Source organism: Chiloscyllium plagiosum, unplaced genomic scaffold (genome assembly GCF_037043375.1).
Source record: "Chiloscyllium plagiosum isolate Xiang-an unplaced genomic scaffold, Cpla_swu_hap1 HiC_scaffold_14, whole genome shotgun sequence".
In the NCBI taxonomy this organism is placed as follows: Eukaryota; Metazoa; Chordata; class Chondrichthyes; order Orectolobiformes; family Hemiscylliidae; genus Chiloscyllium; species Chiloscyllium plagiosum.
This window is the reverse complement of record NW_028270152.1, coordinates 62358478-62383277: the sequence shown is the minus strand read 5'-3', so window position 1 is coordinate 62383277 and position 24800 is coordinate 62358478. Positions and strand designations below refer to the sequence as shown.

The window sequence follows — 24800 nt, the reverse complement described above, 5'->3', positions numbered from 1 at the left end:
GGCCTCCGAAGCAAAGAGCGAGGCTTGCTGGCCCTTCACCTCCTTGAGGTCCTCCGTGATATCCACCCCCATCGTCTGCAGCAGGAGCAGGTTCTGCATGCTTTCCTGAAGCTGGGACAGTTTTCCCCGCCTCTCTCTCTCGCCTCCTGAACACCTTTGAGGATGAAGAACCTCTTGATGTTCCTTTTTACTGTTTCCCACCAGTCCGCTGGGGACTCAAAGAGGGGCTTCATGGTTCTCCAACCTGCATAGTCCCTCTTAAGCTCCTCAATGTTTCCCGGGGTCAACAGCTTTGTGTTCAGCTTCCACGTTCCCTTACCAGCCCGCTGCTCGTCCTGTAGGTGACAGTCGGCCAGCAGGAGGCAGTGGTCAGAGAACACCGGCTTGACGTCGGTGGATCTGACCGAGAGCACACAATTGTTTTACAAAATGACTTCTTAGCAAGGAGGTCAAACTTTTGACCATAAGATGGTTTTCTGACAGATTGTGTCAGAACCTCTTCAATGTTAGGTTTAGAATAATTTTTAAGATAAAAAGCAGGAGTCTGCTCCTAGCTTAAGCACTGAATCATTTGGTACCTGAAGTGGAAATGTTACCTTAAGGTTGCATGCTAATTGATTCATTAGTCTTGAATTAAACAAGCTTTCTTTTCAGGATTGCAATTCAAATTCAAATAAGACATAAGATCTGATTTGACAGAATTGACAGTCGGGCAGTCTGTAAGGTCTGTAGAATAGTCTGCAAGAACAACAAGTTAGTTAAAGCTTCATCAGTATTACCTTTTACAGTCATGATTTGGAGATGCTGGTGTTGGACTGGAGTGCACAAAGTTAAAAATCACACAACACCAGGTTTTTGTCCAACAGGTTTAATTGGAAGCACTTGCTTTCGGACCGACGCTCCTTCATCAGGTGGTTGTGGAGTGCACAATTGTATGACACAGAATTTATAGCAAAAAGTTTATAGTGTGATGTAACTGAAATTATATATTGAAAAATACCATCATCGTTTGTTAAGTCTCTCATCTGTTAGAATGACCATGGTAGCTTCCCTTCTTCCAGAAGTAAGTCACAAAACGTTTTTTTAAAAGTTACATTCTCGGGTTAACTGTAAAAATCGGTGTCAGGCCTGATAAGATGTCGAAGGTGTTCGCCCAGGGTTCCCTGTCTGAGCCATAATGTTTAGACTGATTCTAATCTAAAAGTTGAGTCACACACACTCCTGCAGACACACACACTCCCAAACTCACACGCACCCTCTCACAGACTTAGACCCCTTTACACTCACACACACATACATATACACTCTCTTTCACATACACTCACAGCACCCCCCTCCCCGAGATTCACATGCACACACTCCTACAGACTACAGTCACACACACTCCTACAGGCACCCTCTCACAGGCTTAGGCCTCTTTCGACTCTCTCTCTCACAGATACTCAAAACCCCCCACCCGAGACAGTCAGACAGACACACATGTTTGTGGAGTGAATTTATACTTGCAGAGTTACATTGTACTTTGCTCAAAAACTACATGAATCCATGTAAGACTCTGTTAATTCATTTTTTAGGTTAGAATCAGTCTAAACATTATGGCTTAGACATGGGGGCGAACATTTTCAACATCTTATCTGGCCTGACACCAACTGTTACAGTTAACCTGAGAATGTAAATTTAAACAAAAGGTTTTGTGATTTACTGATGAAAGAAGTGAAACCGTCATGGTATTCTAACAGATGAAAGACTCAACAAACAAGCAAGGTATTTTTCAATGTATAATTTCAGTTACATCACACTGTAAACTTTTGCTATAAATTCTGTGTCTAACAATTGTGTACTCCACAACCACCTGAAGGAGCAGCGCTCCGAAAGCTAGTGCTTCCAATTTAACCTGTTGGACTATAACCTGGTGTTGTGTGATTTTTAACTTTGTACCTTTTACAGAGGTTGCATTGCATAACCAGTAATGGCTACTCAAAATCATCATAAAGTCTCAAAAATACATTTAAGTTCAGTCCATAGCAATTTGAGTCATAGAGATGAACAGCATGGAAACAGACCCTTCAGTCAACCCGTCCATGCCGACTAGATATCCCAACCCAATCTAGTTCCACCTGCCAGCACCTGGCTCATATCCTTCCAAATCCTTCCTATTCATATACCCATCCAAATACCTCTTAAATGTTGCAATTGTACCAGCCTCCACCACGTTCTCTGGCAGCTCATTCCGTACACATATCACCCTCTGCATGAAAATGTTGCCCCATCAGTCTCTTTTATATCTTTCCCCCCTCACCCTAAACCTATGCCCTCTAGTTCTGGACTCCCCGACCCCAGGGAAAAGACTTTGTCTATTTATTCTATCCATGCCCCTCATAATTTTGTAAATCTCTAAAAGGTGACCCCTCAGCCTCCGACACTTCAGGGGAAACAGCCCCAACCTGTTCAGCCTCTCCCTGTAGCTCAGATCCTCCAACCCTGGCAACATCCTTGTAAATCTTTTCTGAACCCTTTCAAGTTTCACAACATCTTTCCGATAGGAAGGAGACCAGAATTGCACGCAATATTCCAACAGTGGCCTAACCAATGTCATGTATAGCCGCAACATGACCTCCTAACTCCTGTAAACTTTTTCCTGAAGAAGGGCTTATGCCCGAAACGTCGATTCTCCTGTTCCCTGGATGCTGCCTGACCTGCTGCGCTTTTCCAGCAACACATTTCCAGCTCCTAACTCCTGTACTCAATACTCTGACCAATAAAGGAAAGCATACCAAACACCTTCTTCACTATCCTACCTACCTGCGACTCCACTTTCAAGGAGCTATGAACCTGCACTCCAAGGTCTCTTTGTTCAGCAACACTCCCTAGGACCTTCCCAATAATTGTATAAGTCCTGCTAAGATTTGCTTTCCCAAAATGCAGCACCTTGCATTTATCTGAATTAAACTCCATCTGCCACTTCTCAGCCCATTGGCCCATCTGGTCCAGATCCTGAATTTAATTTTCTACTGGTGTCCTGTTTACACAGATTCACTGATGTTAAGGCAAATGTTCTTAATTATCTTAGAGCACCCTGTTATCACTTGGTGAGAACAGATGCTTCTATTTTTTGCATAACTTGGGTTCCCCCTTTTTCCGTGGCCCGACCCTCCCTGCCAGTCTATTTTCTAGTGTGCAGCAAATGTGTTCTATAATTCAATATTACATTTTAGTCTAAATGTTCAGGACAAGTTTTAAGGTTATATATACATGTTGTACTAATTATCTGCAATGCAATTTAATAAAATTCTAAACAATAGTAAATGACACTAAAATCCCAAAAGAATATAAAATAAGTTGCAGAAGATAACTTACATTCTTGCCTGGATTCTCTTATAACTTGCAAAATCTATCACTTTTTTTTTAGATTAGATGAGATTAGATTCCCTCGTGTGGAAACAGGCCCTTTGGCCCAACAAGTCCACACCGACCCTCCGAAGAGTAACCCACCCAGACCCATTTCCCTCTGACTAATGCACCTAACACTATAGGCAATTTAGTATGGCCAATTCACCTGACCTGCACATCTTTGGACTTGTGAGAGGAAACCCACGCAGACACAGGGAGAATGTGCAAACTCCACACATAGTCTATAATTCAGCTCGGACTGTAACAAGAAAGTAGTTCAACACCTCAATTTTGTAATGTTTGCAGCAAATGACACATCCCTTTCAAAAGAATAACCATAGATAACACTTGGGAATTTAATTACAAACTATTACTTAATGAGTCAGTAAAATAAAGATAATGTTTCAAGTCTGGTATGACTCTTCTTCAAAACTTATTTACTTAGTATTTCTTTCCGTCACCATCTTAAACAAACAGAATTATAGCATGGGAAGAAAGGGGAGGGACATCATTCAGACTGGACCAGAATCAACCATCCTAAATTTTTTTGGGCAAAATAAACCCACAATAAGCACCATTACAAGTCACCAAAATGATGGGACCTTGGATGTAACAAAGAAGTCTTGTAAAGTATAAACAGACATCAAACTTTACATCACATGCAAGCATGGGCTCTATTATTTCCGGACGACGCGAAAACACTAAAAAGTAAGAGGAGTGGTGTGGAATCCTTACAATCAGCAAGAATGATCTCAACTGACACAAGGAGCTGTACAATTATCAGTTGTATGTATGTATCCATCCATTTGCATACTAAACACTCACTTTCTTAACTCTTTGGAGAGGAATGACAAGTCAAACAACCGACAGCTACATCACGTGCCCCAGATACCCACTGCGGCTGCGCCAACCGTCACCCATGACATCACCTACCGGCGGTGGAAGGCGAGGCTAAAGTTGGACTTTCCCACTAGACTAGCAGAGGGGTGCCGTACACAGCCGACCCCAACATTTCGACATATTCTCACCGGTACTAGAACTCGACCATACTTACAGCAGTAAATTTAGACGTTGTAAAATTGAATGTGGTTGTCAGCGTGAAAGACATTGTTGAGTTGCTGCTCATTGAATGCCGTCAATAATCCTGATCTCCCCTCCATATCTGAGCGTTGTTGATACATTCTTACCCTTCCCTGGGTCAAGGGGGAGGGGGTCTACAGTGGGCTGCTCGGTAACCATAGAAACCATGGCCTCAGAGGTAAGAGAGAGAGAGCGCGAGAGATGTGGAGTGTTGGGACTGTTCCATTCTTGATCCGCAGCACCTTTTATTTGGTTGTGGGCGAGGAGTGTAGTCGGAATACGGGGGGGGGGAGAGGGAGAACAGGTCACTTCACATCCAGCTCCAGCGGCCCAAGTGTCTCAGAGGGCAGCCGGCCGTTCACTCCGCGGGGAGAGGAAGGCAGGAATCCGGGATCCACCTCCACCTGCCCCCGAGACCAGTTCCTTTAAAACGGGCGGGAGTTCAGCCTCTCCCTGAAATTCCAACCCTGGCAATATCTTTGTAAATCTTTTCTGAACTCTTTCAAGTTTCACAACGTTCTTCCTACAACAGGGAGGCTAGAATTTCCCCCACTATTTCAAAAGTGGCCTAACCAGTGTCCTCTACAGCTACAGGATGACGTCCAGCTCATGTACTCGATGGACTGACCAGTGAAGGCCCTTTCGTCCAAGTTATTGATACAAATTGTAAAATAATGAGGCTCTTGCACTAATCCTTGTGGCACACTACTCTTTGCAATCTTGCCAACCAGAAAAAGTCCAAGTTAGCAAATTTGATACAGAATTGGATAAGTGGCAGGAAGCAGAGGGTGATGGTAGAGAAATATTTTTGTGACTGGAAACCTGTGTCTACTGGCATTCTGCAATAATAACTGTTGTGGCCCTTCCTATATATTATAAAAACAATTTAGACTTGAATTTAGGAGGGTTGTTCAGCAAGTTTGTGGATGATAAGATTAGAGGAGTGGTGAATTGTGAGCATTAGATTGCAAGACGATATGAATGGGCTGGTTAGATGACTGATCAGTGGCAAATGGAAATCAACCCTGGTAAGTGTGAAATGATGCATTCAAGCAGGACAAACATGAGCAGGGAAGGAGAAAGTGAGGACTGCAGATTCTGGAGATCAAAGCTGAAAAATGTGTTGCTGGAAAAGCGCAGCAGGTCAGGCAGCATCAAAGGAGCAAGAGAATCGACGTTTCGGGCATATGCCCTTCTTCAGGAAAAGAGCAGGGAAGTACGTGATGAACAGTGGACTTCTGCAATTAGAGAGGGAGCTCAGTGTCCATGTCCACCAGACACTAAGGTAATGTGTCAAGTAGATAAAGTGATTAAGAAGGCAAACGAGAATTTAGATTGATTAGATTCCCTACAGTGTGGAAACAGGCCCTTCGGCCCAACGTCCACATCGACCCTCCGAAAGGCAGCCCATTGAGACCCATTCCCTTACATTCACCCCTGACTAATGCACCTAACACTACGGGCAATTTAGCATGGCAAATTCACCTAACCTGCACATCTTTGGATTTTGGGAGGAAACCGGAGCACCCGGAGGAAACTCATACAGACACAGGGAGAATGTGCAAACTCCACACAGTTGCTTGAGGTGGGAATTGAACCTGGGTCCCTGGTGCTGTGAGGAGCAGTGCTAACCACTGAGCCAGAAATGTGTTGCTGGAAAAGCGCAGCAGGTCAGGCAGCATCCAGGGAACAGGAGAATCGACGTTTCGGGCATAAGCCCTTCTTCAGGAATGGGGAAAGTTTGTCCAGCAGGCTAAGATAACCACTGAGCCACCGTGCTGCCCCACGGCCCCTTTAAGATTAGGGAACAGTACAAAATGTTAGTTAGGTGATAGCTAGAGTGTTGTGTACTGGAATCCATATTAAAGAAGGAATATGATAGCACCAGAGAGGCTGCAGAGGAGGTTTATTAAGATATATCTTGGATTGAAGAATTTTATTTATGAAGAAAGATTGGATAGATTAGGTTGTTGTTCTTGGAGCCGAGGAGCCTGAGGGAGGATGCGATTTGAGATGTATAAATTATGAGGAACGTAGAAAGTATGGACAGGAAAAAGCATTTCCCTTTGGTGGTGTATCATTGACCAGGAGCCAGAGATTTCAGATACGCAGCAGGAGGTTTAGAGATGAAGGTGGGAATCTGGAACTCAATGCCTATACGGACGATAGAGGCAGAAACCTCTCAACGTTTTGGAAGTATCTAGATGTGCACTTGAAATGCTAAGGTTTACAAAGCTATGGGTCAAGTACTGGAAAATGGGATTATGATTTTGTGGTTGTTGTCCAGTGTAGACTTGGTGGGGAAGCATAGGACCCATACAGAGCACAAAGACTCCATTCAGCCGATTAAATCTGCAAAAACCCTCTGAAGAACATCCCACTCTATCCCCATAACCTCACATTTACCATGGTTAAACCATTTAACCTGCACGTGCCTGGATACTGCAGTACAATTTAGTATGGTGCATCCACCAACATGAGAACATGCAAAGTCCATAACCCTAGACAGTCACCTAAGTTCTTAGGATCAAAGTGTGACTGTGGAAGCCAGCAACATTACCCAGTACAGGGATTGAACTCATGATTTTGGTGTTATTAGCAGCATGCTCTAACCTTTTGAACTGACCAATCACTAACAATATTACTTGAAACAGCTTCAATAAATTTGTTAAATCTGTTTTCCTTCTCACAAATCCATGTTGATTGTGCTTGATTACCTTGAATTTTTCATAGTGCCCTGCATTAATATCTTCAATAGCTTCTAAACAATATTTTAAGTTGTGAAAAGTTGGAACAATGGAAGCACTAGACTTGTGGTTTAATGTACTTAAATTGCAAAAACATAATGGCCAGAGTTTTTTGAAAAGATTTATGACTTGGGTTGTGTATGAGGTCATAGATTCGTTTGCCAAGCTGGTGTGGTTTTCTGCAGATGTTTCATCGCCTCGCTAGGTGACATCGTCAGTGCATCTTTAATACAGTGTTGGTGGTCTGTTTTGTTTGGTATATACGTTTCTCTTTTTTTTGGTACTTCCCGTTCTATATCTGATTGGGAAGATGATTACATTATCCCAGTTGAATTTGTGTCCTTCTTTGTCTGTATTGTTGGAAATGAGAGAATGCTGGTCATGTCTGGCAGTAGCGAGTTGATATTCGTGTACTTGTTTGGTCAGTTTTCTTCCTGTTTGTCCTATGTAGTGTTTTTTACAGTCCTACCAGGGTATCTTGTAAATAACATTCATTCTGTTGGATATGGATGTCACGTCTTTCACCTTTGTGAGGAGCTGGTGAAGGGTGTTTACTGGTTTGTAGGCCACTAAGATTCCTAGCGGCCTGTGTAGTCAGGTAGTTATTTCTGTTATTTCTTTGATGTATGGTATGGTCACTGTCGTGTCTGGTTGTGTAGTGTTTTCTTCTTTAGGTTTTTTGCATAACAATTGGAGGATAGTGGTCTTGGTGTACCTGTTTCATTTCAACCAATTGAATAGGTGTCTTCTGCCTTCTGGAGTTCTGGGTTGCTGCAGTGTGTGCAGTAGTTTTCCGATACAGAAAAATATTAAAGGACTAATGGAATGTTAATGAGGGCTCAAATGCAAAGGAGAGGTGTAGTTATACAAAACTTTGATCATTAAGCAGTTTCTGAGGATCAAGGATGACTTGCTTCCACTCCAGTTTGGGTTATGAGATGGCTGATAAGTTCAGTGCATGATCTATGGGTTCTCCCATATGCAAAGCTAGTGATGCTTGGTAATGAAATGCTTAGAAGTTTGTGTTCTGTCTCTCTGGCAATATTTTTCTGTGTGTTCCTGATGTAATCTCTCAATGTAAATGTTGCCTTACTGAATGAATCTTTGTCATTTTGCTCTGACACAAGCTAGGGATTCCCATGAGTTCAGCTGAGGTAGGGATATTTGGTCTCTTCAGGGCTGCTTTGATATTTTTGAAAGATTTAATTTCAACTGTACCCTTGGATATCTCCTGATTTCTGGTTAGACTGGTTGTTTCAGGAGTCTGCTGTCACGGATACAAAAGGAGACCACACTTGGACTGTTGAATGCATCTTGAGGATATATTGATCTGTAAGGAGTGCAAGTAATTTTTCAAAAGTTCAAAGGTTAAATTAAAAAGAGAGATTACATAAATTAGGCTTGCACTTGCTGGAATATAGAGAATTGAAAGATGCTTGGATTGAGGTCTTTAGAATCTTGAAAGAAATTGCTTGAGTAGACAAAGAAACCTTTTCTGTGGGAATGGAATCTAGACCATAATCTTAAGAGGGCCAGGACATTTAAAAGAGAAGTTAGAAATTGCCTCACAAAGATGTTAGAGGAATGTAGAACTCATTTTGTTAAGTGCAGTGTGTCAGCTCTGTTATTATTTTTAACTATGAAATTCATACATTTCATCAGATAAACATTTTGTTATTAACGGGTTCTCCACCCATTTGTGACCGTCTGTTTGGAGTTTGCACATTCTCTCCATGTCTGTGTGAGTTTCCCCTGGGTCATCTAGTTTCCTCCCACAGTCCACAGATATCAGGTTTAGTGGATTGGCCATGCTGAATTGCCCGTAATGACCAGGAATGTGCAGGCTGGTGGATAAGCCATGGGAATGCACGGATAGGGGTGGGGATTAGGAGCGGGGATCTCGGTGGGATGCTGTTCAAAGGATCAGTCTCGACTTGATGGGCCCAATGACCTGCTTCTGCACTGACTCGAGCAGGTGAATGAAGTTTGGATTTAGATCATCCAGTATCTCATTGACAATGGAACAGATTTTAAACTGCTGAATGACCTACTGCTATTTCCTCTGGGAGGCTTTTGGGAATGACCTTGAAGCATTTCCTCTGCCCTCCTCATAACCAATTGCCAATTCAAAGTTCAAAGTAGGGAGCTTGTTTTAGAAGTCTTTTCTGATGTGGCTATGCTAATTGATGGTAAACATATATCAGTACGAGGTCTGTTGAGACAGGACATTTATATTTGAGAACCTATCTTCCTAGTGGATTTGCAGGATTTTTTGGAGGTATTGCTGGTGATATTTCTCAAGGGATTTGAGGTTTCTGCTGTATATTGTCCATGTTTATAATGTATGAGGCAGGGCTGGTAACAGTGCTGCCCTGTAGACAATGAACTTGGTGTCAGTTCTGAGGTCTTGTGATCCAACACGTTATTCTTGCAAACAGAAAATGAATGACCGTTTTGTTGAAGATAATTTAATGACTTTTATTGGGCAATGTGTTGGTAGGGGGCAGGAGTGAACTTCCTGTTCTTTAACACAATTGGATTATTTATGTTTACTTGAGCAAGCATATAAGGTTTGGTTTAATTTCTCTGACAAAATGCATAACTCACTGTGCAACAATTATTCAACACTGCACTAAGTGCAAAACCTATTTTATCTACTCAGTTCTCTCATGGTGCTTGAACCTTCTGACTATGGTAACCACTGAACCAGAGAGACATGTAGAGTAAATAGGAAATTATGTCATTATAATATTTTACTTTGATTGGATGGGATATTCATGCATTTAACATGCAATTAATTTAGCTGATTATTAAAAGGTGGCTCATACTATAAATAAACCAAGCCCGATGTCAGACACTTAGCAGTGGATCAACTTCAAAATTGTATTTGGTATCATGTCACTTTTTTTCTTATTGAAGGTGATCACCAATCCCAATGAGGTTGCAGAGATTTACAAAGAGTTAAGCAAATTCCCATCTCTGGCGAAAGCCTGCATTGGACCAGAGGTCATTTCCCAGTATGGGGGAAAGCACCGTAACATCTATACAGGTAACTGGAGCTAAGAGGCTTGACAGCTACATGTAAACATGTAAGCTACATGGAATGATGTTTTCTGTTTTAGAGAGAATCAGTTTTATAATTTACACTTGACTAATACTGCAGATGCTGAAAATCTGAAATAAAATCAGAAAATGCTGGAGAAACTCCGAAGATCTGGCAGCATCTGTGGAGAGAAAAATAATGTTAATATTTGGAATCCAATATGACTTTTCTTTAGAAATATTTTACTGTGTAGTTTAGAATGCATTATGGTCGGACCAGAATATAATTGGCAACATTTAAGTTTTGATAATGCTGACAGATATTCTTTAACACTCTACAACATTTTGAAGAAAGAACGAGACCATTCAACATAACCAATTTCAGGTCTGTATTTACCCTCTGCTCAGAAATAGCAAATTTACTCATCTTTTCCTGAATCCCTTTAAACTATTTTCCTTTGTCTGTCTGTCTGTCCAGTCAAGGGAAAACATTCACATTGAGATTCTAACAGTAGAGTGCAAAAAAATGAGTGACACATTAAACACATTCTGTCTCCCCTTTCAGCAAAAGTAATTATTTGCATTTATACAATAGCCTTAATGTAGATCAGCATCTAAGCTATTTTAAAGATGTGTTATGAAGCAAAAATTGCTACCAAGTAAAAGAAAGGTGTAACAGAAAGAGCAGATTCAATGTTTGGTCAAACAGTGACCATTTCAAGGAGGAGACATTAATGAAGAGGTTTAGGAAAGGAATTCCAGAGCTTAGCACCCAGTTGATTGAAAAATGGCTTCCAGTGGAGGAATGAAAGGACTCAAATGCAAAGAAGGCCAGGTTTACATTTTGGGGTGGGGGCGGTGAATGAAGCAATTATTGGAAATGCTCTGGATGCTACTTGATAAGACTGAATCAGGAAAGGACAATCCTACTCATTTGGATAGCATGGAACAGATATTAAAGCAGGCTGACGTAGTGGACTATTCAAAGACTGCAGGTAGGTTGAGTAGAAAACAGAATAAAGTACATAATAGTCTCGAAGAAGTCACTAATGGTTTAGACAAACATTTAATCTTTGACACCAAAAGTAAAACTTGATTGAAGAATGATTTACTAACTCTTCTAATGTCCTACCAGTTCCCAAGATCTATGCACATGAACCCCAGATCTTTTTGTGTGGCACGTTCATTAGAATTGTACCATTAGGTCTGTATTGCTGTATGTATCCCTTCAAATGCAATAATTCACTGTGTTAAATTCCATTCATCACTTGCCTGCCCATTCTGCTGGTTGCCTGTGCTGTAGTTGATTAATTCAGTCTTTCGCTGAAAATGTGTTGCTGGAAAAGTGCAGCAGGTCAGACAGCATCCAAGGGACAGGAGAATCGACGTTTCGGGCATAAGCCCTTCTTCAGGAATGAGGAAAGTGTGTCCAGCAGGCTAAGATAAAAGGTTGGGAAGAGGGAATTGGGGGAGGGGCGTTGGAATTGCGATAGGTGGAGGGAGGTCAAGGTGAGGGTGATAGGCCAGAGTGGGGTGGGGGCGGAGAGGTCAGGAAGAAGATTGCATGTTAGGAAGGCGGTGCTGAGTTTGAGGGATTTGACTGAGACAAGGTGGGGGGAGGGGAAATGAGGAAACTGGAGAAATCTGAGTTCATCCCTTGTGATTGGAGGGTTCCCAGGCAGAAGATGAGGCGCTCTTCCTCCAACCGTCGTGTTGCCATGATATGGCGATGGAGGAGTCCAAGGACCTACATGTCCTTGGTGGAGTGGGAAGGGGAGTTAAAGTGTTGGGCTACGGGGTGGTTGGGTTGGTTGGTCTGGGTGTCCCAGAGATTCAGTCTTTATGTTTGTTAGACTTCCAAATTTGGTTTATCAGCAAATTTTGGAACTTTCCTCTCTATTTCAACATTCAAGTCATCCAAAAGGCAGTGTACCTAGCATTGATTCTTGCTAAATACCACCATCCTCCCGTCTGAAAAACAAGCATGTGAGACCTCCACTCACATTCCCTTTAGAAAACTGGCATGTATGCTATTAGAGCATGTGACTTATCCAATTTAAGTATAACCAAGTCACTGGTACATTCTGCCTATCAATATTCATTTCACCCTTTAGCTCTGTAATATCTGTGTCTAAAGGCATTTTGTTAGCCTTCCCTTTTAGGTATATTGATCTTTTATTTAAATTTTAATCTTCCACCAAAAAAAACTCCTCCTTTAAAGGATTCTACACAAACACACAACAATATTGGGTTGTTATACCTTTAGATCAGCCTCTTACTAAATATACTGTAGCTATATGCATTCCTAAAACGACTGATCCCAATATAGTCCTGTCTGAGAAAGAGAATTAGATAAATATTATTTGTCCAAATGTAAAATTGTTTTCTTGATAAAGCATCATGCAAGGAATGTTTAGTGTGGTAAGATGTTTACATTTTGTTTGTTCCAGAATGGTCTCAGCGAGATCTGGAACGAGCAGAGCGAGTGAAATTCTGCCGACAGTATATCCTGTTCCATGATGAAGATTCCATTGTGTACACAGGTCCCTCTGGAAACTGCATAGAGCTGCAGGGCGAGTGAGTAAAGCGTTATCTATTTGCGTTATAACTGCTCCATCATTTCGAGCTCTCAGGGTTCAATGAGCATTTGAGGCATCAACTCAAGAAGATCCTTACTGAGCTAACTTAACAAGATGACATTAAGGCACCAACATGCCTATGACTTGAGTGCACTTTTTTTTGCCCCCTGATATTGTTGTTTCTACAACTGTATGTCTTAGTTAACCTTAGTGCAGTGTTCAGGCACTACTACATTACCAGAGCTACTGGCATGCAAGTGAGATGTTAAACAGCAGTAAAGATCCTATATTCAAAAGCATGGGGAGCTAATGTTTGCTCATGGCATGAACAGTGATGTCTGTTAGGTAATGCAGGAGGGAGCATAAAAATCACAGATATTGATAGTTGAAATGAGTAGACAAAACTGGTGGATTGATTCCAGTTAAATGTGACAAACAAAGGATTGATTTGAGTATTTTTAAATCATGAAAAAGTAGGGGACCAAAGAGAGTATGAAGTCAATATGCACATATCCAAATTTTGTGGTCAGCTGCGAAAGTACTAATGGAATGTTAAACATCAAATCTAGAATACAAAAGGAAACATCTTTGGCTTTATGTTTAGGCTTCTGGTTAAACAGTGTTTGGGGTACTGAGTACAGTTCTGATCACTGCACTTTAGAAAAAAATTTAAGAAAGAGATAGTGGTCTTGGAAGATGTGCAGCACAGATTAACCAGAATTTTTCAGCCCTTCCAAAAATTAAATAATGAGTAGAGATTAGATTTACTGGTATCCAGAAGGTTGGAGGGTGACTTCATTTAGGTTTTTAGGACTTTGAAAGAAATGAATAGGTTAGATTGAGATAAACATTTTCATGTTGGTAGAAGAGCCTAACAAGGGAATGATGCCTTAAAATCGAAGCAAGGTTATTCAAGAGGAAAGGTGTAGAACACTTTCACACACAAAATGTAGAACTTGCCTTCAGACAAAAAAAATATGCATTTTCTCACTTGATGATTTTAAACCTGAGGCTGATAGATTTTGCTAACCAAGGGGTTGAGGAAAATGCAGCTGAAGAATGGAGATAGAATTAAGATGCAGATCAGCCATGATCTTGTTGAATGGCGGAGCAGGCTCCAATTCCTTAACTCGTATGCATATTCAACTTTTATTCTTCAACCAACATATTCATCTAATTAGTGGATTGTTATTTGTAATGCTGACGTGATTACATTCAAACTAAAAATGCACACTGCAATTACAATTTCTTCTTTCTGTAGGCTATTAAGCAAAGAATCTCCATCTGGACTTCTAAAGGCTGTTCTCCGTGAGCACACTAACAAAAAAGGAGAGGAGAAGCAATTTTTGGAAGTAAGTTTATAACCACAACTTATCACTTAGTTTATATCTGATTTACTCCTCAACACCTACCTCCGCAAATCACTAAAACTGAATTTGGAGTATTGGTCTATTTGACAAGGGCCTAAGGGTGAAAACATTTGGTATTGATGTAAAAATATTCTTCAAATGACCTTTGCTTATTATATATCCTTCAAACATTTCCAGCTGAAATTTCATTTCTTGAAGTCCTGCATTATTTTTATTCTTTTCATGAAGCATTGGCATTACTGGCATTGACAACATTTATTGCCTTAGTTGTCAATTAATTAATTGCCAATAATCCCTAATTATGAAGGTGATCAGAAGTGGGTGGTGAGCTGCTGCCATGGTCTTTGGGCTATAGGTACAACTACAGTGCTGTTAGGAAGGGTGTTCCAGCATTCTGATCACTGGTCTGCCAGTTTTTCCTTTCCTCTGCACAGATCTCTCAGATCCATGCTTGGCAGTGACTTCCATAACAGGAAGTCAATGCTGCAGTTGACATTGTGACGCTGATTGCTGTTTAGCTGGACATCTGAGCGTGCAGCTTGGAGGGAATGTTGATTCTGACCCAGTGACCTTGAGGAATGTACATATAGTCCAAGTCAGGATAGTCTGTGACCTGCAGGGGAACTTGTAGATGGTAGGGGTGTTCCCATTTATCTGCTATCTTTGTGTTTCTAGGTGGTAGAGATTGGGGGTTTGGAAGCTGTTTTCAAAGCAGCCTTGGCGTGTTACTACAGTACATCTTATTGATGTGCACATTGCTGCTACTAGTGTGCTTTGGTGGTTAAGGGAGTGAATGTTCACAGTGAAGAATGTTGTGCCGCGCAAATGGGGTGCTTTGTCCTGGATGGTGTCAAACTACTTGAGTCTTGTTGAAATTGTACCCAAGTGGGGAGTATTCCATCACACTGCTGACTTTTACGTTGAAGATGGTAGACAGGTATTTGAGATCCCAAAGATTGTCCACCATTGACTGTATTTATATGCTAGTCCAGTTCTGTTCCTGACCAATGATGAAACCCAGAACATTGTCTGTGGAGGATTTAACGATGATCAACTATTAAATGCCAAGTGGCGATGATTGGATTCACTGTCTTGAAAAAGGTTATTGCCCACTGCTTACATGGTGCAAGCATTACTTATTATGTAATCTGGATGTTGTCCAGGTCTTGCTGCGTATGATCTGTTCAGTGTCTGAGGAGTTATGAATGATGCTGAACATTGTACAATCCTCCACAAACGTCCCCATTACTGACTTTATTTTGGAGGAAAAGCAGTTGAAAAGGGTTGGAACTCAGACACACCCCTGAGGAATTTTGGACTTTTGTGGCACAGTGGTAGTGTTCCTACCTCTGAGCCAAGAGGCCTGGGTTCAAGTTCCACCTGGTTTAGAGGTGTCTTGTAAAACCTCTGAATAGGTTGATGAGAAAATATCTACCTTGAGGAACTTCTGGATGATATATCGGGACTGAGATGATTGACCATAAACCATTGCCATTTGTTTTTGATTTTGGTATTTCAACCAGCAGTGTTTTGTTGTGATTCCTGTGGTTTCCAATTTTGCTAAAGTTCCTTGATGCCATACTCAGTTAATTACTCAGATGTCAAGAACAATCATTCTTCCTGCTGTTCAGCACTTTTGTCCATGTTTGGATTAAAGTTGTAATGACTTGTGCATTGAATGGCCCTAGTGAAATGTAAGGTGAGTGACAGAGATTAGGCTATTCCTTTGCAAGTGTCACTTGATTGCACCTTCCATCACTTTGCTGATGATCAAGTGTAGCCAGATAGGATTGTATTTAGGAAGCTTGGATTTGTCCTGCTTGTGCACTTTGTCACATTGTATGTCTGGTATGTGCCACATAGTTGTAACAGAAAAGTTTGACTAGAGGCCTAGCTACATCTGGAGCACAAGTCGCCTGCATCAATGTTCTCAAGGCCCATAATTTTTACATTATCCAGCGTCTTCAGTCATGATTTGATGTGGAATGAATCGAATGGACTGAAGGTGATTTTGTGAGGAGGAGGCAAAGATGGGTCATCCACATGGTTCATCTGGCTGAAAGATGGAGGCAAATATTTTGGCTTTGTTTGTGCTGGACTCCTTAGCATTAAGGATGATATACTGTGGAGACTCCTCCTGATGGTGTTTGAATTGTCCGCCACCTTTTACAACTGAATATAGAAGAATTGTAGCGTTTAGATCTGATTAGTCTGTGGAATCGCTTAACTTTTTATGTATTTCATCCTGCTCTTGCTGTTTGACATGCAAGTCGGCATTTGTAGCTTATGTGACAAAGCTGCTCCTTCAACAAGGTTATGTTGTCTTTGATTTTTTTTCAGAGCGATCATACAAGACACTCCAAAAAGTCTAAGTTGAAGGGTCTTGGAGCCAGTTTGATTATAGCTAACCGTTAGTTCCTCGGCCAACAGGCTTTCAAGTTTTTTTGAAAAATAAACTTGTATAATGAAAGGGGGAGGGGCCAGTTCTCCCAGCTCAGCTTTATCTCTGGTTTAGTTTGGTTTTTAACAGTAGAGTTGAAAACGCTGCTGGAGCCAAGGAAGCAGGTCCAAGCTGGTACGTCCTCTGACCTCTCTCTTGTAAGACCCTGTGTTTGATTTTACTTTTTGTGCCAAGGGGTGGTTATGAGGGTTGTTGGAGCAGCATCACTAAGTTGGGATAATCTGTTAGGTTTTCAGATTGCTTTTAAGTTATTCTGTTCTCTTTTGTTTGTGTTTCATTTGGTAATCTTGTAAATAAATCCTGTTTTGTTTAAAACTAAATGGTTTGACCAGCGGCATCTCTCCTGGAATAACCACTGTACACCTGTTTAAAACAACCAGCAAAGGAAGGGCCTGGGCTACCTTCTTGAAATGTTTTGAGGGGATCTGGCCTGGTCCATAACAGATTGGGGGCTCTTTGCAGGATTGTTCTGTAGTTCCAAATTGGGATGAGGGTTTTTGTAATCGAAGGCAGTGAGTGGTAGGTGTTAGTGTCTTTTGTTCTGGGTGTTGAATTTGGTTGGTTTAAACAATGCTTGGGATAGCAATGGCTCTTTCAGTCACCAAGAGTTTTGTGGGGGTGGAAGAAGTGACTTTGGGGGTTTTGGAAAAGGTGATTAAGGCCAAGCTGCTGGAATTAGCAGACAAGCTGGAGCTGACTCCTTCTGTGAGGAAAGGAAAGATAATTACAGCAATTTCTCAGTGTTTAAATTTGTCAGAAACCCCATCAGAATCTTTAGAGATGGCTAAAATTCAATTGAAAACGAAGCAGCTTGAATTCAAGGCAAAAGACCAGGAAAAGGCAACAGAAATGAAACAGTTTGAATTGCGATTAAAAGCAGAGAAACGAGAAAAAGAACAAATTGCTTTAGCAGAACAATAAGAAAAAGAGAAAGGGAAGAAAGAGAGAAAGTTTGAACTTTAGACATTGGCAGTTAGGCAGGAAAGTCAGCTTAAAAGGATGGAGATGAAGGATAGAGGTAAACATAGTGAGGAAGAGAGCGAGGATGAGCAAACTCATAGTAGCTAAAGGCCTAGTGAGAAACTGTTTAAATATATTCAAGCATTATCTAAATTTGATGAATAGATGTGGAAGTCTTTTCATTTCGTTTGAATAGGTGGCTAAAGAAATGCCGTGGCCAGTGTCCGTGTGGGTTTGTTGATCCAAACAAAACGTGTAGGTAGACCTAGTGAGGTATTCACATCACTATCAGAGGAGGTATCTGGTGTGTTCGAGGAGGTGAAGAAAGCCATCTTAAGTGCACGTGAGCTTGTGCCAGAACCCATAGACAAAGTTTCGGGAATCTGAGAAGGGTCCCTGGACAAACCTACATTGAGTTTGAAAGGATCAAAAGAAGTAATTTTGCTAGGTGGATAAGGGCTTTAAAAATAGAGCAAGCCTGTGATGTTCTTGGAGAGGCAATTATTTTGGAGGAGTCCAAAACTTCACTTGAAGTAGTGAGAATTCATGTGGAAGAGCAGAGAGTTAAAACATTAAGATTAGCAGCTGAAATGGCTGATGATTTATGAATTGGTCCCTAAACCAAAGTTTGGCTTCCAAAATCAATTTCAATCCATGAGGGATAGAAATTGGGGAAAGGTAGACCTCGGTAAGGATCATAAGGATAACTTACCATAGCGTAAAAAGGAAACCTTTGAAGGGGCAAAAGAAGGGGGACGGTGGCACAGTGGTTAGCACTGCTGCCTCACAGCGCCAAAGACCTGGGTTCAATTCCCGCCTCGGGCAACTGTCTGTGTGGAGTTTGCACATTCTCCCAGTGTCTGCGTGGGTTTCCTCCGGGTGCTCCGGTTTCGTCCCACAGTCCAAAGATGTGCAGGTCAGGTGAATTGGCCATGCTAAATTGCCCGTAGTGTTAGGTGAAGGGGTAAATGTAGGGGAATGGGTTGCTCTTCGGAGGGTCGGTGTGGACTTGTTGGACTGAAGGGCCTGTTTCCACATTGTAAATAATCTAATCTAATCTAAAAAAAAGTTAACAAGTTCCAGTATTTTCACTGCAATAAAGTAGGCCACATGAAATCCGTGTTAGTGGGTTAGGAAAAGCACTGGGAAACCAGATGTCGGAAAACAAGGTAAGCCAGTGAATTTTCTTGGAGTGGTAACAGAGAGGACAGTGGAGGCTAGAAAGTGCACCAGAAGCTGGTCAGAGGTTGGTTAAACAGGAAAGAACAGGTATTCTTAAACTATATACCTGCGAAGGTAAAGTTTACTTTCATAGGCCAGGAGCAGCAGGTAAAGAGGTTCCAATATTAAGAGATACAGGATCTTCTCAGTCTGTGATGCTGATAGATGAGGAGCTATTTACCTCTGAAGGACTATTGCCAGAATAAGTGCTAGTAATGGGAATTCCCGGTGAAATAAGCCCTCAATTGTGTAGAGTGAGGTTAGTGTTTAGTGAAGAGAAGTTGTGGTAGGAGTACGGGACAAACTCAGTTCCATGAATACAATTTGTCCTTGCAAATGATATAGCTGGTTCACAGGTAGGACTGCTGCCTACTATGGTTGAAAAGCCAGTGGAAACTCAGGGGACTAAAGTATTGCAGGACACATATCCTGAGATTTTTCCTGACTCTGTGGTAACGAGGTCACAAAGTCATCAGTTGAAACAGGAGAGATTAAAGACTACAGTGAAGAAAGTTGAAGTGGAATTAGCAGACATGCTATTTGATCAGATGGTTCAGACAAGCCAGGAGCAGATAGATGACACAGCAGACATCTTTAGCTCAGATAAATTAACTGAGTTACAGCAGAAAGATGAAAATTCAAAGCAATTGTATCACAAGGCATACACAGAAACAGAATCTGAATGTATCCCTGAATGTTATTATCTTAAAAATGAAGTCTTAATGAGGAAACTGAGACCATCACATATTCAGGCAAATGAGAAATGTGCAGAAGTTCATCAAGTTGGGTGCTGCATTTTGGGAAAGCAAGTCTTAGCAGGACTTATACGCTTAATGGTAAGGTCCTCGGGAGTGTTGCTGAACAAAGAGACCTTGGAGTGCATATTCATAGCTCCTTGAAAGTAGAGTTGTAGGTAGATAGGAAGGTGAAGAAGGCATTTGTTATGCTTTCCTTTATTGGTCAGAGTATTGAGTACAGGAGCTGGGAGGTTATGATGTGGCTGTACAGGACATTGGTTAGGCCACTGTTGGAATATTGCATGCAATTCTGGTCTCCTTCCTATCGGAAAGATGTTGTGAAACTTGAGAGGGTTCAGAAAAGATTTACCAGAATGTTGCCAGGGTTGGAGGATTTGAGCTATAGGGAGAGGTTGAATAATTCTTCCGCCGCCTTTGCCTCCGCGCCTACTTCTTCAACCAGGATTCTCGCCCACCCTCTGATGACCCCTTCTCCCGTCTCCAATACACCCCATCCACCTGGACACCCCATGCTGGCCTCTTACCTGCCCTCGATCTCTTCATAGCCAACTGCCGTCACGACATTAACCGCCTCAACTTCTCCACCCCTCTCACCCACTCCAACCTCTCACCCTCGGAACGTGCAACCCTCCACTCCCTCCGTTCCAACCCCAACCTCACTATCAAACTGGCAGACAAGGGAGGCGGGGTAGTAGTTTGGCGCACTGACCTTTACACCGCTGAGGCTAAACGCCAGCTCACGGACACCTCCTCCTACTGCCATCTTGACCATGACCCCACCTCCCACCACCAAACCAACATCTCCCAGACCATCCATAACCTCAGCACCTCCGGGGATTTCCCATCCACTGCCTCCAACCTCATAGTCCCACAACCCCGCACCGCACGTTTATACCTCATGCCCAAAATCCACAAACCTGACTGCCCTGGCCGACCCATTGCCTCAGCCTGCTCCTCCCCCACCGAACTCATCTCTGCATATCTCGACACGGTCCTGTCCCCCTTAGTCCAAGAACTCCCCACCTACGTTCGGGACACCACCCACGCCCTCCACCTCCTCCATGATTTTCGCTTCCCCGGTCCCTAACGCCTTATCTTCACCATGGACATCCAGTCCCTGTACACCTCCATCCCCCATCACAAAGGACTCAAAGCCCTCCGCTTCTTCCTTTCCCGCCGTACCAACCAGTACCCTTCCACTGACACCCTCCTTCGACTGACTGAACTGGTCCTCACCCTGAACAACTTCTCTTTCCAATCCTCCCACTTCCTCCAAACCAAAGGAGTAGCCATGGGTACCCGCATGGGTCCCAGCTATGCCTGCCTCTTCGTAGGATATGTGGAACAGTCCATCTTCCGCAGCTACACTGGCACCACCCCCCACCTTTTCCTCCGCTACATCGATGACTGTATCGGCGCTGCCTCGTGCTCCCACGAGGATATTTAACAGTTCATCCACTTTACCAACATCTTCCATCCCGACCTCAAATTCACCTGGACCGTCTCAGACTCCTCCCTCCCCTTCCTAGACCTTTCCATTACTATCTCGGGCGACCGAATCAACATGGACATTTACTATAAACCGACCGACTCCCACAGCTACCTAGACTACACCTCCTCCCACCCTGCCCCCTGTAAAAACGCCATCCCATATTCCCAATTCCTTCATCTCTGCTGCATCTGCTCCCAGGAGGACCAGCTCCAATACCGTACAACCCAGATGGCCTCCTTCAAAGACCGCAATTTCCCGCCAGACGTAGTTGACGATGCCCTCCACCACATCGCCTCCACTTCCCGCTCCTCCGCCCTTGAGCCCCGCCTCTCCAACCGCCACCAGGACAGAACCCCACTGGTCCTCACCAACCTCCATATACAGCGTATCATCCGCCGTCATTTCCGCCACCTCCAAACGGGCCCCACCACCAGGGATATATTTCCCTCCTCTCCCCTATCAGCATTCCGAAAAGACCACTCCCTCCGTGACTCCCTCGTCAGGTCCACACCCCACACCAACCCAACCTCCACTCCCGACACCTTCCCTTGCAACTGCAAGAAATGCAAAATTTGCGCCCACACCTCCCCCCTTACTTCCCTTGAAGGCCCCAAGGGATACTTCTATATTCACAAATTCACCTGCACCTCCACACACATCATTTATTGCATCCGCTGCACCCGATGTGGCCTCCTCTATATTGGGGAGACAGGCCGCCTACTTGCGGAATGTTTCAGAGAACACCTCTGGGACACCCGGACCAACCAACCCAACCACCCCGTGACTCAACACTTCAACTCCCCCTCCCACTCCACCAAGGACATGTAGGTCCTTGGACGACTCCATCGCCAGACCATAGCAACACGACGGTTGGAGGAAGAGCGCCTCATCTTCCGCCTAGCAACCTGAGGGATGAACTCAGATTTCTCCAGTTTCCCCATTCCCCCCCCCCCCCACCTTGTCTCAGTCAAATCCCTCGAACTCAGCACCGTCTTCCTAACCTGCAATCTTCTTCCTGACCTCTCCACCCCAACCCCACTCTGGCCTATCACCCTCACCTTGACCTCCTTCCACCTATCGCATTTCCAACGCCCCTCCCCCAAGTCCCTCTTCCCTACCTTTTATCTTAGCCTGCTGGACACACTTTCCTCATTCCTGAAGAAGGGCTTATGCCCGATTCTCCTGTTCCTTGGATGCTGCCTGACCTGCTGCGCTTTTCCAGCAACACATTTTCAGCTCTGATCTCCAGCATCTGCAGTCCTCACTTTCTCCTCGGAGAGGTTGAATAGACTGGGACTGTTTTCCCTGGAGCATCGGAGGCTGAGGAGTGACCTTATAGAGATTTATAAAATCATGAAGGACATGGATAGGCTAAATAGATAAGATCTTTTCCCTGGGGTCGTGGAGTCCAGAACTAGAGGGCATAGGTTCAGGGTGAGAGGGGAAAAGATATAAAAGAGACCTAAGGGGCAACATTTTCATGCACAGGGTGGTGTGTGTATGAAATGAGCTGCCAGAGGAAGTGGTGGAGACTGGTATAGTTGCAACATTTAAAAAGCATCTGGATGGATATATGAATAGGAAGGGTTTGGAGGGCTATGGGCCGGGTGCCGTCAGGTGGGACTAGATTGGGTTGGGATATTTGGTTGGCATGGACGAGTTGGACTGAAGGGTCTGTTTCCATGCTGTACATCTCTATGACCCTATGGATATAGTTTGCTCGCTGAGCTGAAAGGTTCATTTCCAGACGTTTCGTTACCTTACTAGGTAACATCTTCAGTGAACCTCATGCGAAGCAGTGTTGAAAATTTCTGCTTTCTATTTATATGTTTGGGTTTCTTTGGGTTGGTGATGTTATTTCCTGTGATGAAGTCACTTCCGGTTCCTTTTCTCAGGAAGTAGTAGATGGAGTCTAACTCGATATATTTGTTGAAAGAGTTCCGGTTGGAATGGCATGCTTCTAGGAATTCTCGTGCGTGTCTTGTGCACATTTGGAAATTAACCTTTCAGCTCAGCGAGCAAACCTACATCCAAAACCTCAACCTGAGCTGCAAATCTTCTCAAAACTCACTATGACTCTATGACTAAGTCATATTGCCTATGTGTTACAGAATGGTGTTGTTGTGAATGACGCAGGAGCTACCACTAGGGGGTAATTTAGGAGTGAGAAAAACTCAAGCTAAGATACAAAAACCATTTTACAGGCCTGGACTACACAAGAATGTAGTTTAGTTTTGCTAGACATGTCAGATAATTGGAAAACCACAGGCAGTAATAAAACCCGCACCTTCAATATCTACTCCTGCATTTGAGGAACCTCTTAGAGTCTTAATTGTTTGCGTAGGACCCTTACCTAAAGCAAAAAATGAGAATCAGTATTTGTTAACAATAATGGATGTGTTCACTAGATTTTCAGAGGCTTTCCCATTATGTAATATCACAGCTAAAAGAATTCTAGAAGAGTTACTCAAATTTTTTTAAGAGATATGGACTACCCACCGAGATGCAATCAGATCAAGAGTCAAACTTTACATTCAAGGAAGCTATGAATAGCTTAAGAATATAATAATTCAAATCTACTGCGTACCATCCAGAGTTACAGGGAGCACTAGAAAGGTGGCATCAGACATTGGCAACCATGTTGAGGGCTTATAGTCAAGACTGTCCAGATGATTGGGATATGAGAATTCTGTTTGTACTTTTTGCAATCAGAGATACACCAATGAATCAACCAAATTCAGTCTATTTGAATTAGGTTTTGGGCATCAAGTGAGAGGACTGTTAATATTGATTAAGGAGAAATTAGCAAGTCAGAATTCAGAGACCATATATTTGTCAACTTTTAGGGAACGATTAAATAGAGTGGAGGAGTTGACCAGACAGCATTTAAAAGTACCACAGCATACAATGAAACAGGAAGCAGATAAGAAATCAAAACCTCGCAATTTTGCTTTCGGAGATGAGGTGTTAATGTTACTTCCAGTGATAAGTGAACCTTTAAAAGCAAGGTTTAGTGGACCTTATCAAGTTGAAAGAAAATCGAGTGAGGTGAACTATTTGATGAGGACTCCAGACAGAAAGAAATCTGTGTGTCATGTGAATATGCTCAAAAAGTATTTTGACAGGGAAAGAAAGCCAAAGGGCACTGAATTATTGGTTACAACACGGAAGAACCAGGTTCAGAGGATTCTGAATTGGACATTCCACAAATTTAGTTGAACAATGGGGCAGTTGTGGAAAAATTGGGATAAGTTATTGATTTACCTTCCAGAGGGAAATCAAAATGACCTGAAAGAGTTACTACCATCATATGGGGAGAGATGTGGAAATAAGCTGGGAAGTACCAGTCTAATTATGCACAATGTAGATATAGGATATGGTGTTCCAATTAAGCAACATCCTTTATAGGCATAACCTTCTAAACTTGACCTAGGTTCAAAAGGAGATTGAACGCATGTTCCAAGATGACATAATCGAAGTGAGTTACATTGATTGGAGCTCATCCGTAGTAATAGTGCAAAACCAGATGGTACATAGTGGTTAGGTGTGGAATATCGCAAAGTCAGTGCAGTTACTGATGTATATCTGATTCCACGTTTTGAAGACTATGTTGAAAAGGTGGGACAAGCAAGTTGTATTTCAAAGTTGGACTTGCTCAGAGGATACTGGCAGGTACCTTTTGTCAGAAAGAGCGAAGACA

At 42.7% G+C, this 24800-nt stretch overlaps 2 protein-coding genes across 9 annotated transcripts in view; one reads left to right on the top strand and one right to left on the bottom strand.

Moving 5' to 3' along the window:
* LOC122559105 (acylamino-acid-releasing enzyme-like) overlaps positions 1 to 4541 on the bottom strand; it is a 64409-nt gene extending 59868 nt beyond the window's left edge. Inside the window, exon 1 of one of the 6 annotated variants that reach the window (XM_087994491.1) lies at positions 4445 to 4541. In XM_087994491.1, the coding sequence (XP_087850617.1) occupies positions 4445 to 4516 (72 nt within the window). In that variant the 5' untranslated portion in view covers positions 4517 to 4541. Of the gene's footprint in view, positions 1 to 596; positions 744 to 4215; positions 4276 to 4444 lie in introns of those variants that run through there. The other 5 variants (XM_087994493.1, XM_087994495.1, XM_087994490.1 and 2 more) reach the window with 5 other exon arrangements.
* Positions 4505 to 24800, top strand: part of apeh1 (acylaminoacyl-peptide hydrolase 1) — an 83634-nt gene continuing 63338 nt past the window's right edge. Inside the window, exons 1-4 of one of the 3 annotated variants that reach the window (XM_043708398.2) lie at positions 4505 to 4648; positions 10137 to 10266; positions 12710 to 12836; positions 14100 to 14190. In XM_043708398.2, the coding sequence (XP_043564333.2) occupies positions 4520 to 4648; positions 10137 to 10266; positions 12710 to 12836; positions 14100 to 14190 (477 nt within the window). In that variant the 5' untranslated portion in view covers positions 4505 to 4519. Of the gene's footprint in view, positions 4649 to 5513; positions 5756 to 10136; positions 10267 to 12709; positions 12837 to 14099; positions 14191 to 24800 lie in introns of those variants that run through there. The other 2 variants (XM_087994489.1, XM_043708397.2) reach the window with 2 other exon arrangements.